Source organism: Artemia franciscana, chromosome 4 (genome assembly GCF_032884065.1).
Source record: "Artemia franciscana chromosome 4, ASM3288406v1, whole genome shotgun sequence".
Taxonomy (NCBI): domain Eukaryota; kingdom Metazoa; phylum Arthropoda; class Branchiopoda; order Anostraca; family Artemiidae; genus Artemia; species Artemia franciscana.
Window position 1 is genome coordinate 48,600,294 of NC_088866.1, and position 17,176 is coordinate 48,617,469.

Genomic DNA, 17,176 nt, shown 5'->3' on the forward strand with positions numbered 1-17,176 from the left:
TGGAATTATTTTTCCCAAAAGACAGATCACGGATGTGTGTTTATTTGTATTTTTGTTTTTTGTTTTTTATTTTTTCCCACGGGGTGATCGTATCGACCCAGTGGTCCTAGAATATCACGAGAGGGCTCATTCTAACGTAAAATAAAAGTTCTAGTGGCCTTAATAAGTTACTAAAAAATTGGAGGTCACCTAGGCCCCCTCCCACGCACATTTTTCCCAAAGTCACTATATCAAAATTTTGAGGCAGCTAGTTTGTTCAGCATTGTCGAAAATTCTAATAATTATGTCTTTCGGGACGACTTAATCCCCCACAGTCCCCGGGGGAGGGGCTGTAAGTTACAAACTTTGACCATTGTGTACATATAGTAATGGTTATTGGTACGTGTACAGTCGTTTTCACGGGAACTTTTTCATGTTAAAAGGGGGGAGGGAATTACGTGGGAGGATCTTTCCATGGAGGAATTTATCACGAGGGAAGAAAATTTCCATGAAGGGGTCGCATGATTTTCTAGCATTGTTTTCAACAAAATGAGAAAATAAATAAAAAAAAAGTTTTTTTCAGATGGAAGTAAGGAGCAGCAATAGAACCTAAAACGAACAGAAATTGTTACGTATATAAGTTCTAGTTGCCTTTTTAAGTAACCAAAAATTGGAAACATCAAATTTCATTAAGATCCCATCACCCGTTCGTAATTTAAAAATACTTCATTTTTTCTATTTTTTCGAATTAACCGGCCCCCACTCCGCCTCCTCCAGATGGTCAAATCGAGAAAACGACTATTTTTAATTTAATCTGGTCCGGTTTCATATACGCCTGCCAAATTTCATCTTCCTAGCTTACCTGGAAGTGCCCAAAGTAGAAAAACCGACAGAATTTGCGGTAGCTTCGTTTGGAATTTTGATCTATTTTTTGTTTTGTTGCGTTTGGATGCTAAAATTCTGCATACGATTGATTAAGGGGCCAATATATAATTAGCAGAAAATAATAAGATAGCTACGATCGCTATATGTCACTTGGTTAATACCAGTTGCCATAAAAATATACATTACTTACAAATTAACTTTCGTAACGAACTTCTATATTTGTATATATTTTTTATGTATATGAGGGGGGTTTCCCCTTTGCTAATACCTCGCTCTTTACACTAAAGCTTGAATTTTGTCCCAGTTCTTTAAGAATGACCCCTGAATCACACAGGCTGAAGAATAAATAGCTGAAATTACTAAAACTAACTAAGCATGAAGAGCGAGGTATTTAGGAAGAGATGAACCCCCCCCCGTTTGCGTAATAATCTCTGTTCGTTTTAAGTTTTAATGCTGGTCCTTACTTTCAGTGGAAAAAAACTTTTTCATATTTATTTTTTCATTGTATTTTTTTAAATAGTGTTAGAAAATCCTGCGCCCTCTGGGAAGAGAAATGGAATTTATCTTCTCCCATGACAAATTCCTCCAAGGTAAGATCCTCCTACGTAGACCCCCGGCCCTAAACCCCCATCCCCAACCAAATAAATCCCCTGAAAAGTTCTGAACACTACGAAATAACCATTAGTGTCTGCAAACGTAGGTCAAAGTTTGTAACTTGCAGCTCCTCCCCCGGGGACTGTGGGGGAGTAAGTCAGCCCCAAAGACATAGTTGTTATGTTTTTCGACTATGTTGAACAAAATGGCTATCTCAAAATTTTGATCCGCTGACTTTAAGAAAAAATGAGCGTGGGAGGGGGCCTAGGCACCCTCCAGTTTTTTAGTCACTTAAAAAGGGCACTAGAACTCTTAATTTCTGTTAGAATGAGCCCTCCCGCAACATTCTAGGGCCAATTGGTCGATACGATCACCCCTGGAAAAAAAAAACAAAAAATAAACACGCACCCGTGACCGGTCTTCTGGCAAAAAATACTATGTTCCACATTTTTTAGATAGGAGCCTGAAACTCCTACAGTAGGATTCTCTGATACGCTGAATGTGATGGTGTGATTTTCGTTAAGATCCTATAACTTTTAGTGGATGTTTTCTTTTATTTTCCAAAAGAAGGCAAATTTTCTCAGGTTCGCAACTTTTGATGAGTAAGGCCAAATTTAATGAAACTTATATATTCAAAATCAGCATAAAATCTGATTCTTTTGGTGTATTTATTAGTATCAAAATTCCGTTTTTTAGAGTTTCGTTTACTATTGAGCCGGGTCTCACCTTACTACAGTTCGTTACCAAGAACTGTTTGAGATGGCTCATTTTTCATTTTCCACCTGGCAATTTTCACTAAAATAAGGAAAATCGGTTTCAAATTCCCCCCAAACGATTTTGAAGAAATTATACCCTGTTTTGCCGGCCACTTTAAATGCTATCAAAAGAGTAACAATATTCTTTAATAGCTAAATAAACTGTCAAACAGTTCGTGGTAACGAACTGTAGTAAGGAGCGAACCGGCTCAATAGTAACCGAAAACTCTACAAAAAGGAATTTTGACACCAATAGTTAAATCAAAAGAATCGCATTTTTACACTGATTCTGAATATATGTTTCTTCAAGTTTAGTTTGACCCAAGTTGGGAGCCTGAGAAAATGTGCCTTATTTTAGAAAAATTAGAAAATTATTTTAGTAAAACACCCCCTAAAAGTCAAAGAATCTTAACGAAATCAAACCATCAGATTTAACGCATCAGGGAATCCTAATGTAGAAGTTTCAAGCTCCAATCTACATAAATGTGGAATTTTGTATTTTTCCCAAAAGACAGATCACGGATGTGTGTTTATTTGTATTTTTGTTTTTTGTTTTTTGTTTTTTCCCACGGGGTGATCGTATCGACCCAGTGGTCCTAGAATATCACGAGAGGGCTCATTCTAACGTAAAATAAAAGTTCTAGTGGCCTTAATAAGTTACTAAAAAATTGGAGGTCACCTAGGCCCCCTCCCACGCACATTTTTTCCCAAAGTCACTAGATCAAAATTTTGAGACAGCTAGTTTGTTCAGCATTGTCAAAAATTCTAATAATTATGTCTTTCGGGACGACTTAATCCCCCACAGTCCCCGGGGGAGGGGCTGTAAGTTACAAACTTTGACCATTTTGTACATATAGTAATGGTTATTGGGACGTGTACAGTCGTTTTCACGGGAACTTTTTCATGTTAAAAGGGGGGAGGGAATTACGTGGGAGGATCTTTCCATGGAGGAATTTATCACGAGGGAAGAAAATTTCCATGAAGGGGTTGCATGATTTTCTAGCATTGTTTTCAACAAAATGAGAAAATAAATAAAAAAAAGTTTTTTTCAGGTGGAAGTAAGGAGCAGCAATAGAACCTAAAACGAACAGAAATTATTACGTATATAAGTTCTAGTTGCCTTTTTAAGTAACCAAAAATTGGAGTGCAACAGACAAGTTTTTTAACTGCAAGTAAGGAGCGACATTAAAACTTAAAATGAAAATAAATCGTATAATTATAATTAATAGGAGGGGATAACCTCTTTCATTTACGGTATAATTTCTGTTCATTTTAAGTTGTAATGTCGCTCCCTACTTGTAGTTAAAAAACTTGTTTTTTTATTTAATACACTCTAAGATCGTCCAAGCAAACCAAACAGTTCGTGGTGACGAGATGTTTCATTTCCCCTCCATGGTTACCCATCAAAGGTTACGAGCCTGAGAAAGTTCGCCTGATTTTCGAAAAAAGGGAGATACCTAGCCTAAAAGTTAAAGAATCTTGAGGAAAATCTCACCGTCAGACCCAGCGTATCAGAAAACCCTACTGTAGAGGTTTCAAGCTCCTATTTGTGGATATGTGGAATTTTTTGCCAGAAGTAAGATCCATTTTTGGGATGATTGTATAGATCCAGCGGTCCTGGAATGTCGGCAGAGGGCTTCTTCAGACAAAAATCAATAGTTTTATTGCCCTTTTAAGTTACCAAAGAGATTGGAGGGCAACTAGGCCCCCTCCCATGCCGCTTTATTTCCCAGGATCATCCGATGAACGTATTTAAATGACCGTTTTGTTCAGCATAGTTGAAGGACCAAATAACTATAATTTTGGAGATAACATGACCCCCCTCCCTAGCCCCTGGGAAAAGGCCTTTAGTTTTTAAAATTTACCCATTGTTTACGCATAGTGTTTTTTAATTGGGAAGTATTCATGCATTTTTCAGGCGGGGGGACCAATTTTCTTCTGAGGGAGATTTTCCACGGGGTGTATTTTCCATTTGGAGGTAAATTTCCAGGAGTGAAATTTTCACTCGGGGAATTTGCCTGAATTCCTATAGGAAATTTTTTCTATATGTCCTGCTTTCTCTTTTCTGACTCAATTTTCACGGGTAAATTTTCACGGGGATCGAATTTTCTTTAGGATATTTCGATTTTTCCGTGGAGGTATAGCTATATTTTCTGGCATTATTTAAAAAAAACGATCAGAAATCAGCTAAAAAAACAAGTTTTTCAACTGAAAGTAAAGGGCAACGGGCAACATCTAAAATTACAACGAACAGAAATTATTACACACATGAGGGGGTTTCCCCCTCCTCAATATATTGCTCTTTACGCTAAGGCTTGAATTTTGTTCCAATTCTTTTGTTTAATTAGTCGTTTGTTTAATGAGTCGTTTAATTAGAACAATAAGAAGCTTTTTTTTAAGTACTAAAAGGCTTTAGCGCGAAGAGCAAGGTATTGAGAAGGGGACAAAACCCCTTATATGCGTAATAACTTCTGTTCGTCTTAAGTTTTAATGTCGCTCCTTACTTTCAGTTGAAAAAAACTTTTTTTTTTTAATTTCCTAATAATATGAGTCTGATCTAGTTACGATGTTGTGAAATTTCATGTTTCTTGCAATTTTTCAAAAGAGATAAAACACTTTATCTCAAGGACGCTGGTATCCCTTGCCCCTGCCTAGCTACTGGTTTGTCTTTCTAAGAATCGCGGGAAGATTATTTTTAATGGAAAACCGGAAAAATGAACTGGAAAAGAGTTAGATAACAGATAGATAGATAGATGTTTGTTGCGACAAAAGTCTCTTCGGGCCACGGCACAATAACAATAACATATGACAATAACAATAACAAAAACACACATAATAGCACAAATAATAGGGTGGTATAACAATAAGACACAAAATGGCACATAATAACAAGCATAATAATAATAATAATAATAAGAAAATGCAAAAAAAGATAGCTAGAAATCAGAGACGATTAGTGTCAAACCTGTCAAGATTAGCGGCCGTGTCACCTTTTTTTATGGCACTTGGTATTAACCAAGTGACATATAGCGGTCACAAATTCTGTCGGTCTATCTGTCGGTCAGTCGGTCTGTCGGTCTGTCCCGGTTTTGCTACTTTAGGCACTTCCAGGTAAGCTAGTACGATGAAACTTGGCAGGCGTACCAGAAACCGGACCAAATTAAATTAGAAATAGTTTTTTTTTCCCGATTTGACCATCTGGGGAGGAGTGGGGGGCAGTTAATTCGGAAAAATAGAAAAATGAAGTATTTAACTTAAGAATGGGTGATGGGATCTTAATGAAATTTGATGTTTAGAAGGATATCGTGTCTCAGAAATCGTTTTTAAAATCCCGACCAGATCCGATGACATTGGGGGGAGTTGGAGGGAGGAACCTAAAATCTAGGAAAACGCTTAGAGTGGAGGGATCGGGATGAAACTTGGTGGAAGAAATAAGCAGAGGTCATAGATACATGATTGACATAACCTGAGTGGATCTGCTCTGTTTGGGAGAGTTGGGGGGAGGGTTAATTCTGAAAAAAATGAGGTATTTTTAACTTACGAAGGAGTAATCGGATCTTAATGAAATTTTATATTTAAAAGTACCTCGTAACTCAGATCTCTTACTTTAAATCCTGACCTGACCGGGGAGTTGGGGGGAACCGGAAATATTGGAAAACACTTAAAGCGGAGAGATCAGATGAAACTTGGTGGGAAGAATAAAAACAAGTCCAAGATACCTGACTGACATAACCAGAAAGGATCCGCTCTGGATCCGGTGACATATGAGGGAGTTGGGGGGAGGGGGTGGAACCTAAAATCTTGGAAAACACTTAGAGTGGAGGGATCGAGATGAAACTTGGTGGGGAAAAATAAGCAGAAGTTCTAGATACGTAATTGACATAACCAGAACGGATCCGCTCTATTTGGGGGAGTTGGGACGGGGAGGGTTAATTCTGAAAAATAAAAAAAAATTGAGGTATGTTTAACTTACAGAGGACTAATTGTATCTTAATGAAATTTCATATTTAGATGGACATCGTAACTCAGATCTCTCATTTTAAATCCCGACCAGATCCAGCGTCATTTAGGGGGGGGGGCGGAAATCTTGGAAAACACTTAAAGCGGAGAGATTAGGATGAAACTTGGTGAGAGGAAAAAAAAAACATTTCGAAGATACCTGACTGACATAACCGGACTGGATCCACCCTCTTATGTGGAGTTGGGGGGGGGGGAGGGATTAATTCGAAAAAATCAGAAAAAATGAGGTATTTTTGACTTTCGAACGGGAGATCAGATCTTAATGAAATTTGATATTTAGAAGGATCTTGTGCTTTAAAGCCCTTATTTTAAATTATGACCAAATCCTATGAAATTTGGGGAAGTTGTAGGGGGAAACCGGAATTCTTGGAAAACGTGAAAATTGAGGCATCGTTATCTTACGAATGGGTGATCGGATCTAAATGAAATTTGATATATAGAAGGATCTTATGTCTCAGATGCTCCATTTTCAATTCGAATCGGATCCAGGGACATAGGGAGCTGGAGGGGGGAAACAGAAATCTTGGGAAACGCTTAGAGTGGAGAGATCGGGATGAAACTAGATGGGAAGAATAAGCACAAGTTATAAATACGTGATTGACATAATTGGAACGGATCTGTTCACTTTGGAGGAGCTGGGGGGTGTCGATTTTGAAAAATTAAAAAATTGAGGAATTTTTAACTTAAGAACGGGTGACCGTATCTTAATGAAATTTGATATTTAGAAGGAACTCATGTCTCAGAGCTCTTATTTGAAATCCCTACCAGATCTGTTGACATTGGGGGAGTTGAAAGGGGAACCGGAAATCTTGGAAAACGCTTAGAGTAGAGAAATTGGGAGGAAACTTGGTGGGTAGAATAAGCAAATGTCGTAGATACTTGATCGACGTAAACGTACTGGATCCACTTTCTTTGGGGGAGTTAGGGGATGGGGTTCAGTGCTTTGGTGAGTTTGGTGCTTCTGGGCGTGCTAGGACGATGAAAATTGGTAGGCGTGTCCGGGAGCTGCACAAATTGACTTGATAAAGTCGTTTTCCCGATTTGACCATCTGGGGGGCTGAAGGGAAAGGAAAAAGTAGAAAAAATGAGGTATTTATAGCTTACGAGTGGGTGATCGGATCTTAATAAATTTTGATATTTAGAAGGATCCCGTGACTCAGAGCTCTTATTTTAAATCTCGACCGGCATTAAGCCTCCGATTTTACTTTTAAATCAATCTATTGATTCTTAGAATTTTGCTAGAGTTCATACCATATGAACTCTTGGCACTTGGCTCGTCCGGCCTCGTCACAAGTGCCATATGAGCTCTTAGCTCTTGTTTCCTAGGAAATTGGTAAGTACAACCTTTCCACAAGGAAACGGGCTCTAGCTTGAGGCAGGTACCCCCGAAGAAACGTGAAAAATAGTTGAATAACATAGAAAAGATTTAAAACTATAGGAAATAGGTCTTTAGGAGGGTATTGGCTTGAATACTTTTATAATTTATACAAAGGTTTACATCCCGGGTTGTCAGTGCTACGACTGCTCAAATTTGCGGGTTACACAACTATTTTTGCTACTATTGTCTAAAAAATGCCTGTAATAGTGCTAAAATAGCATGAAAGTGCTATTTTACCAACCCTGAGCACGTGTTACACGTAATAAAATAATCCTAAAATAGCACATTCGTGCTATAGGTGGCAACCCTGCTTACCTTACTGAAAGACAAACTTCACGCTTATTTCCTCGTGGAATTTGCAATTATTTCCGGTTAGATTAAATTTTGGACTTTCACATGGTCAAGACCTTCTTATGGTCAAGATGCAAAAAAATAAGGGAGGACCGCTGGAAACCCTATATGTGCTTGTGCCAGTCACGCGATAATTCTCCGCTACTCCTAATGAAGACATTAGTTGACACCTGTTGAGAACCTGTCTGACAGATTCAGAGGGGAGAAAAGTAACCGTCGAAATTTTCCCTGGAAACAGAAAACTAAATTTGGTAGTTAGAAAACAATTAAATACATGGAAATACAAAGTAAAATTCAAGACGGACACCAACTATGATATATGGACGTGCATAGTTTTAAACTACTGAAACTTCAGCCCAAAGATTGACATCCTTTGATTGAACAGTGGATTGATCTCTATTTGGAAATACGGGGCCGAGGGTCCATCCCAGCTGCCACAAGGCCCAGCCTTAGGGTTGCAACCAGTATCATTGAAAAATATCCAGTGACTGAAACGCCTATGATGGTCGTATTCGTCACCTATCCGTTATCAATACCTTTGGAAATTCTTTATCCCCTTTTTCATTCAGATAGTAAAATGAATTATCCAAAATATTCATAATACGCTTTTCTGTTATCTTGTGTTTTTAATAAATGAAAAATATTTTGATTTAACTACAGCTATAATAGCTATTTATTGTTTGTCCAGGCACAAATTGTTAGCGATAATCGTTAAAAGTCTTTTAACATTGTTAGACTAATTTTCAAACAAATTAAATTGTTATGGGAGATTTTGATGCACAATATTCAAGAACTGATAGCACAGCAAAGTCAGGTGACTAGTATTGAACCAGAAATATGCTGACTTGCTGGTCCAAATATATCAAATTTAGAAAAAAATCCCTATTCAATTTTTTGCCATAACCAGTTCCAAGCTTCAATTTACAGACCTTTTATTTCTTTTTTTTTGTTTCCCGCCATGTTATCACGTTTCTGAGACTTATTACCAAGGAATTTTTGGTACTTGTGCATTTTTCAGAACACACTTAATAAGTGAAGTTAGGTTCATTCGTGTAAAGCTAATGAAATAAAGCAAAATATGATTAAAATATAATACACAGTAATAAATCGTATTCTACTGTCAGTAAACCACGTATTTACACACAAATTTACTTTTTCCAAACATGGCCAATTGTTACACTTCCAAAAATGTTCCTTCTCTTAAGACTATAAAGTCATGTTGTGTCCATTGACGTACTGTTTTGTTGTTGGCAACAACCCCTTATCCTAGAACAATGTAATTGCCTCTTTTTCAGTCTTTGTCAAATCCCTACTCTTCATTTCAAAATCCGTGTTCAGACACTATCTTCTATCACTATGCGTAGAAAACCAAATTGAGTTTTGTCTTTGTGGCTATGAAACCGGATTTTCTCAGCAAAATTCTTGAGTGTGTTCTGAATTGAATTGAATAAACTGAATGAACAAGTACCAAATATTTAATTAAAATATACCTGCATCGTAGTTTATTTTAAATAAAGAACCTAATTTCACTTATTGAGCGTGTTCTGAGTAATACACATGTACCGAACTTTTCTTAGCTAACACTTCTCTCTCCATGAGTTAACATAAAATTGTTATTAAACATTATTGGTTAACAATTCGACAGGAGAAAAAGCCTTAAAGTTGCTGCTAATTCCAAAGGGTAGCCCACTCTCAAAGGTTCTATAATCCCAGTGGCACGTGCCATGTGTGACAACACTTATTGGTCATACATGGTGTAATTATGCCAAGCTTGGAGCAAAGTGAATTTTGTTTACCTTGTTTTTTTTTCTTCTCGTTTCTTTTTATGGCACTTGGTATTAACCAAGTGGCATATAGCAATCGCAAATTCTGTCGGCCTGTCTGTCTGTCGGTCCCGGTTTTGATACTTTAGGCACTTCCAGGTAAGCTAGGACGATGAAATTTGGCCGGCGTATCAGGGACTGGACCAGATTAAATTAGAAATAGTCGTTTTCTCGATTTGACCATCTGGTGGGGGAGTGGGGGGCCGGTTAATTCGGAAAAGATAGAAAAAGTGAAGTATTTGTAACTTACGAACGGTTGATCAGATCTTAATGAAATTTGATGTTTGGAATTATATCGTGTCGCAGAGCTATTATTTTAAATTTCGACCGGATCTGGTGACATTGGGGGGAGTTGGGAGGGGGAACCTAAAATCTTGGAAAACACTTAGAGTGAAGGGATCGGGATGAAACTTGGTGGGAATAATAAGCACAAGTCCTAGATACATGATTGACCTAACCAGAACGGATCCGCTCTCTTTGGGGTAGTTGGGGGGGGGAGGTCAATTCTGAAAATTAGAAAAAATGAGGTATTTTTAACTAACGAACGGGTAATGGGATTTCAATGAAATGTGATATTTAGAAGGATATCGTGTCTCAAAGCTCTTATTTTAAATCCCGACCCGATCTGGTGACATTGGGGGAAGTTTGGGGGGGACCTAAAATCATGGAAAACGCTTAGATTGGAGGGATCGGGATGAAACTTGGCGGGAGAAATGAACAGAAGTCTTAGATACGTTATTGATATAATTGGAACGGATCCGGTCTATTGGGGGGGGGGTTTAATCTGAAAAATTGGAAATAATTACGTATCTTTAACTTACGAAGGAGTGATCGGATCTTCATGAAACTTCATATTTAGAAGGAACTCGTAACTGAGATCTCTTATTTTAAATCTCAAATGGATCCAGCGTCATTGGGGGGGGGCAGTTGGGGGGCCGAAAATCTTAGAAAATACTTAAAGAAGAGAGATCAGGATGAAACTGGATGGGAAGAATAAAAACTTGTCTAAGATACGTGACTGACATAACCGGACTGGATCTGTTCTCTTTGGTGGAGTTGGGGGGGGGGGATTCGGAAAAATGAGGTATTTGTAACTTACGAACGGGTCACCAGATCTTAATGAAATTTGATATTTAAAAGGATCTTGTGCTTTAACGCTCTAATTTTAAATTCCGATCAGATCATGCGACATTGGGGAGAGCTGGAGGGGGAAATCGAAATTCTTGGAAAACGTGAAAATTGGGGTATTTTTATCTTACGATTAGGTGATCGGATCTTAATGAAACTTGATATATATAGAAGGATCTTATGTCTCTGATGCTCCATTTTCGACTCGAATTGGATCTGGGGACATGGGGGGATTGAGGAGGGAAACAGAAATCTGGGAAAACCCTTAGAGTGGAGAGATCGGGATGAAACTTGATGGGAAGAATTAGCACAAGTTTTAGATACGTGATTGACATAATTGGAATGGATCCGTTCTCTTTGGAGGAGCTGGGGGGTGTTAATTTGGCAAAATTAGAAAAATTGAGGTATTTCTAACTTAAGAATGGGTGACTGGATTTTAATGAAATTTGATATCTAGAAGGAATTCATGTCTCAGAGCTTTTATTTCAAATCCCGACCAGATCTGTTGACATTAGGGGAGTTGGAGGGGAAATATTGGAAAATGCTTAGAGTGGAGGAATCGGGATGAAGCTTGGTGGATAGAATAAGCAAATGTCCTTGATACGTAATTGACGTAACCGTAATGGACTCGCTCTCTTTGGGGGAGTTGGGGGGAGGGGTTCAGTGATTTGGCGAGTTTGGTGCTTCTGGACATGCTAGGACGATGAAAATTGGTAGGCGTGTCAGGGAGCTGCACAAATTGACTTGATAAAGTCGTTTTCCCAGATTCGACCATCTGGGGGGCTAAAGGGAGAGGAAAAATTAGAAAAAATGAGGTAATTATAACTTACGATTGGGTGATCGGATCTTAATGAATTTTGATATTTAGAAAGACATCGTGACACAGAACTCTTATTTTAAATCCTGACCGTCATTAAGCCTCTGATTTTCCTTTTAATTCAATCTATTGATTCTTAGAATTTTTTAGAGCTCATACCATATGATCTCTTGGCTCTTAGCTCTTCTGGCCTCGTCACAAGTGCCATATGAGCTCTTAGCTCTTGTTAGTGAGGCAGGGGGATTTTTCAAAGTTTTTTAGCTTTGTTTGCTTGTGGAAATGATAAAACCTCTTAGGGGTTGATGGACTTCTGAAACAGCTCAACCCTAAATAGATCACTTCAATATATAACTACCCCCCTTAGCTAAATCTTATCTGGAATCTTCCTGGACATGAACATCCGTCCGTCTGTTTCTTGTTTTGCTAAGTGTTAACAATTGCATTTGACATTACCAGATAAGAAAACCGCAGAAGTGGCTTCCTCTTGGGTATTACACTTTGTTCGTCAAGTGGTCAGCACGTTGCATCATCAGCCCTCCTTCTTTTACAAATTTTCCTTAGTTCCAATTCGCTTCCCCAGCTGTGTCTCCATACCTAAATGGATTTGCTATGCACAAAACCACCAATGTGAAAAATGTCTTATTCCTCCTTCCATAATTTTTCAAGACTCTCCTCCTTGACTAAAAAACAGAAAACCTCCATCATATTTTTATAAAAAAAATACATTGGCTACAGGAATAAAAATAGGACGATCTATTTTACATGAGGAAAAAAAGATCATGTTATTAGAGCTTTGCCTGAACCCTCTGTGCAATATTTTATTGATTATTAGAAAAAATATGCAGAAAGAGGCTATATTCTTTGAGAATGTTACTTTTATATCGATTATCTTTGGTATGTACAAATTGTTGCTAAATTGTATGTTTTTTTTCACTACTTGGACTGGATTATTCCTGGACTATGTTTGTTTTGTCTTTATTTTGAGTTTTATTTATTTTTCTTCTGAAATTTTGCTTCTCTTCTTGTTTGTGTTTCTAATTTTCGTGTCCTTTTTTCATCCGAGCCAAAGACGTGTTGTCTCGTGGAGGCCAAATATTGGCAATTGCTTCTTCACTCCTGGTTTTTTCACTTGTCTCAGGAACGTTTTTGTAGTCCTCTAAATACATTTCGCCTCTCTTCTCTGTCACGGGCCTCAAATCACACAAGATATCTTTTTCACTAAAAAATGTGTTGCTTTTAAACATCTTCCGTATTTGAGGGAGGGGGGTCCCATAAAAAATATTTAAGGGAATGGGAACTTCCTTGGAGGGGGTAAAGAGGGAGACTTTGAATGAATTAGGACGGAGGAGCTCACGCAGCTATGTTAGCCTTACGCGGCTTGGTGCTACGGTGAGCTGTTAGCAGGAGAAGTAACACAAGAAATGCATTCGAAATGCCTATTTTCATACCATACCATAATCCATGCCCTAACCATATTCAATGCCATATCTTAATTTCCATTTAACTGAATTTCCATTTAAATTTGGAACTTAATTTCGTTGCCATGACTGACATTCACGATATTATTAAACACAATACCAAAACACTATGTTAAAAGAAAACTTACATTTTTATGCAGTTCCGAGTACCTTTCAGTATGATTAGTTCATCTCATGTGACATTATTAATGCAAGATTGCTTGTATGAATTAGAACGTTCCCCCTAATAAGCAATCAGAAAGCGGCAGGCGGCTTGGTGCTATGGTGAGTTGTTAGTAGTAGTAATAACACAAGAAATGCATCCGAAATGCCTATTTTCCGTGCCATACCACATTCCATGCAATGCCATATCTTAGTTTCCATTTAATTTAGCCTTCATTTAAATTCGGAAGTTAATTTCCATACCATACAATTTTATGTGCATTGGAAACACTCTAGCACCCAAAACAAAGAGGGGGACAAGATTAAGTGATTTTCTAAGTGCCCCTTATCCTTCTGCCTTTTCCGGAATCTTTACAGATGTTACAAAGTGTGCCCACATGCTGTAGGACTCCACATTTCCACATGGTCGATACTCAAATTACAATTTCGGTCTCTAATCCACCCGAAGAAAGATCTTGAATAATAGTAGTCTATGCACTCTTGTCGAATAGTGGCAATTTCTAGTTATTCGGTTCAGAACCTGGCTATGTAGCTATATTTTATTCGTGAGTCAGGTAAGTAGTGTCAATAAAAAATGGTTGATATAGACTGTGGTTATAGTGAATTTCCCGATAATAGATTGAGCCTTACATCTGTTTTGTACGAATGGGATCAGTTATGGTCAACCTGCATAAAAGAATCACAATCTGTGGTAGACCCAGCTTTGACAAAAGATGCGCTTTGTGATGAGCTTTCTAATTCTGTTGTGAATGATATTTACACAAAGATAAGAGAGGAACTTAATGGTAATTTACCCAATTATAGAAAGTCGAGTGAAAGCGGTATTTCTTCGTGTGACAGTAGTGATGTAAAATCGAAGCAGAAAAACTTCGAAATTTGTTTAGGATATTTTTGTAAAAGCTTCAAACTTTTTGATTTCTCAGTGGATGTTTATTCGTTACAGAGAAACAAAAATGATCTGACTGGTACTGCCAACGGACAAGTGCACCCTAATGTAGCACACTTCCAGCAACATTCAAAAAGTGGTAAGTCTCATTTTTATCTAGATACGACCGAGAATTTTACGTAGAGGCATTTGGCCTTTCCTTTAGCTATGAGACTCAAGTTCCTGGCTGAGTGCAGTAAGGGGTTTTCTTTTAGATCTGAGGAACTAATAAAAAGATTTGAAGTGACCCATTAAATAGTGAAAATAAATACATTGGTAATTGGGTACTTATGTATTATACCGCCAACACTCAAGAAGTGAAGTTAGGTTAATCCTAACGAAAAATACCAAAACATGATGAAAATTCAATATTTTAGAAACAAATTGGGCTATATATTTTCACATTAGGGGGTGGGAATAACATAACCCCCCACCCTTCCCCACCGCTAATGTTTAAACATATACTCCGAATTATATAATTCCAATGTATTCTGTTTCCCGCCAATTGTTTTCCACCGAGCGTAAGCTAATTGTTTCTTAATATGTACAGATAAAACCGGTTTGTTCTCGAATTTTAAACAGTGTAAACTGGAATGTTGGCGGTATAATAGGGTATATTAGTACGGACATTAGAGAGATAATACTTTAATGGTTGACCACTTCAAATGAAATATGTTAAATAGATAAAATACCACGGTTAGATTACTTGTTGTCTCACTTTCAAAATAGTTGTCAATAACCCGACAATATACCCCACTCACCTTCCTTATTGGCACAATATATAACCCCGATTATATATTTGTTTTTTGTTCTTTCCATTGATCTATCTGTTGTAAACCGGTAACATATAGCTGTTCCTAGGGTTGGTGATACCTAAGCGGAAAATAATTACAATGCCGTCTCCCAACTTAAATATGAGCAAAAAACGTAAAATCAAAGTGAAAAATTTGATCAAAATGGGTAACCCTCAGCCGCAGCCCTCCCAGTTGTGGCACCCAGGGCACCTGATCCGGTTTCAGCCCCTCCCCTTCAAATGGCTCTGACTCGAGATGTACACTTTAGCGTTAGCTTACTGTATTAAATATTTGGTAAATATACTATTGACTATAAGCTAAAAATGAATAATAGGCCTATTAGAAGGAAAAATAATGACTTACAGGCTCCAACTAGCAATTACCATCCAAAAAACAAAGCTAGAGTGAAGTGACATGGGTAATAATTAATACCAATATATTTCCAACTTGACCAAGACCATACGAACAAACTGCTTGATTTGAATGAGTAACCTATGAATCAGTGCTTTACAAAACTTCACGAAAAATATTTGAATTAGCACAATTATACTCAAAAGGGTATATCGGGGAAATACTACTACTACTAACAACTCACTACAGCAACAAACCGTGTGAGGCCAACACAGCTACGCATACCCCTTTTGCATCCCAGTGTATTCAAGGCCTCCCTTTTTATACCTTCCTAAGAAGCTTTAAATTTTCTTAGATCCTATCTTACTGGATCTTCCCACCCAATTGGGGGCGAACTGCTTTTTGTTTCGACCTAGATGGTTGGCTGATAAAGACGATCTTTGGCGATTTGTTACGCTGAATCTGTAGAACTTGTCCTAGCCATCTCAAGCTTTCTTTCATTATAGCCGTAGAAAGCGGAATTAAACCACATTTTTTGTATAGCTTGCTGTTTGAGATACGGTCAGTCATCTGGGTACCCAAAATAATATGTAGGCAATTTCTCTGAAAAAACATTTAGCAAATCCTATTCCGTCTTTCGGAGCGCCTACACTTTTGAAAAATGCTTGACCATATTCATCACTGATGCTTCCAGTGTTCTAACCCTGGCGTAGACTTATCTTCCTATTCTTCCAAACTTTTTTCAACTGCGAAAAAATTCCCTGGGCCCTGTCTTAGAGGTTAAGGGAGCGATAGAGGCTTAGAAACGGTTTCTTAACGCAAGGAACATAGAAAAAGAAAGAAAATACAATCTTGTTGGACAAATTTTGTTGTTTAGGCTCAGTAAGAACTATTTTCCCTTATTAGAGACAAATGGATTAAGGATCCTTGATGCTCTTCATTGGGGAGTACTTGATCCATCTTCTTCTATCATAGGCAACGCAATAGTTCTGCCTAAGTAAAGAACGTATTATTTATTTTTTGTCATACAGGCACTTCGTATCAAAGGAGTTGTCATAGAACGTTCAAACAGAGCTCATTCGATTGGAAATTGAAAGGGCTAGTGCCCTTTTTAATAGTCGAAAGTAATTCGAGGGATCTATCCCCCCCCTCCCACGCCCACTATTTTCCCCAAATAAATCCAATCAAAATTTTGAGATAGTCATTTTGTTAAACGTAGTTGAAAGGTCCGGAGATTATGCCTTTGAGGATGACACTCCCCTCCCCACAGTCCTCAAGGGCAGAGGCTGTCATTTATGCCCTGGGGGCATATAGGGCTTTTATAGAAGTGTTGTTTTAGAAACTTCAAAAACTGCTAATTTGATTCTAAATAAAGGGGGCTAGTGCCCTTATTAGTAGTTGAAGGTGATCAGAGGACGAATTCCCCCCTGCGCCCATCATTTCCCCAAATACTTCCAATCAACATTTTGATATTTTCTTATCAACATTGTTTAACGTAGTTGAAAGGTCTGGAAACTATGTCTTTGAGGATGGCATCCCCCACAGCCCTCCGGACAAGGGTTTTAAGTTATGCCCTTGGGGAATATAATGTTTCTATAGAAAGTGTTGTTGTAGAAACTTCAAAAAGGACTCATTCGGTTGGAGACTTTTCGATAGTGGCTTTTTCAATAGTTGAAAGTGATTTTCAGAGCAACTAATCCCCCTCCCGCGCCCACGGTCCCCAAACACTTCCAATC

General features: G+C 38.0%; 1 protein-coding gene across 3 annotated transcripts in view; it reads left to right on the forward strand.

The window, feature by feature from the left end:
• LOC136026532 (rap guanine nucleotide exchange factor 4-like) overlaps positions 1 to 17,176 on the forward strand; it is a 788,659-nt gene that overhangs the window by 90,356 nt on the left and 681,127 nt on the right. For all 3 annotated transcript variants that reach the window (XM_065703199.1, XM_065703201.1, XM_065703204.1), the window contains one exon: positions 14,314 to 14,395. In XM_065703199.1, the coding sequence (XP_065559271.1) occupies positions 14,314 to 14,395 (82 nt within the window). The remainder of the gene's footprint in view (positions 1 to 14,313; positions 14,396 to 17,176) is intronic.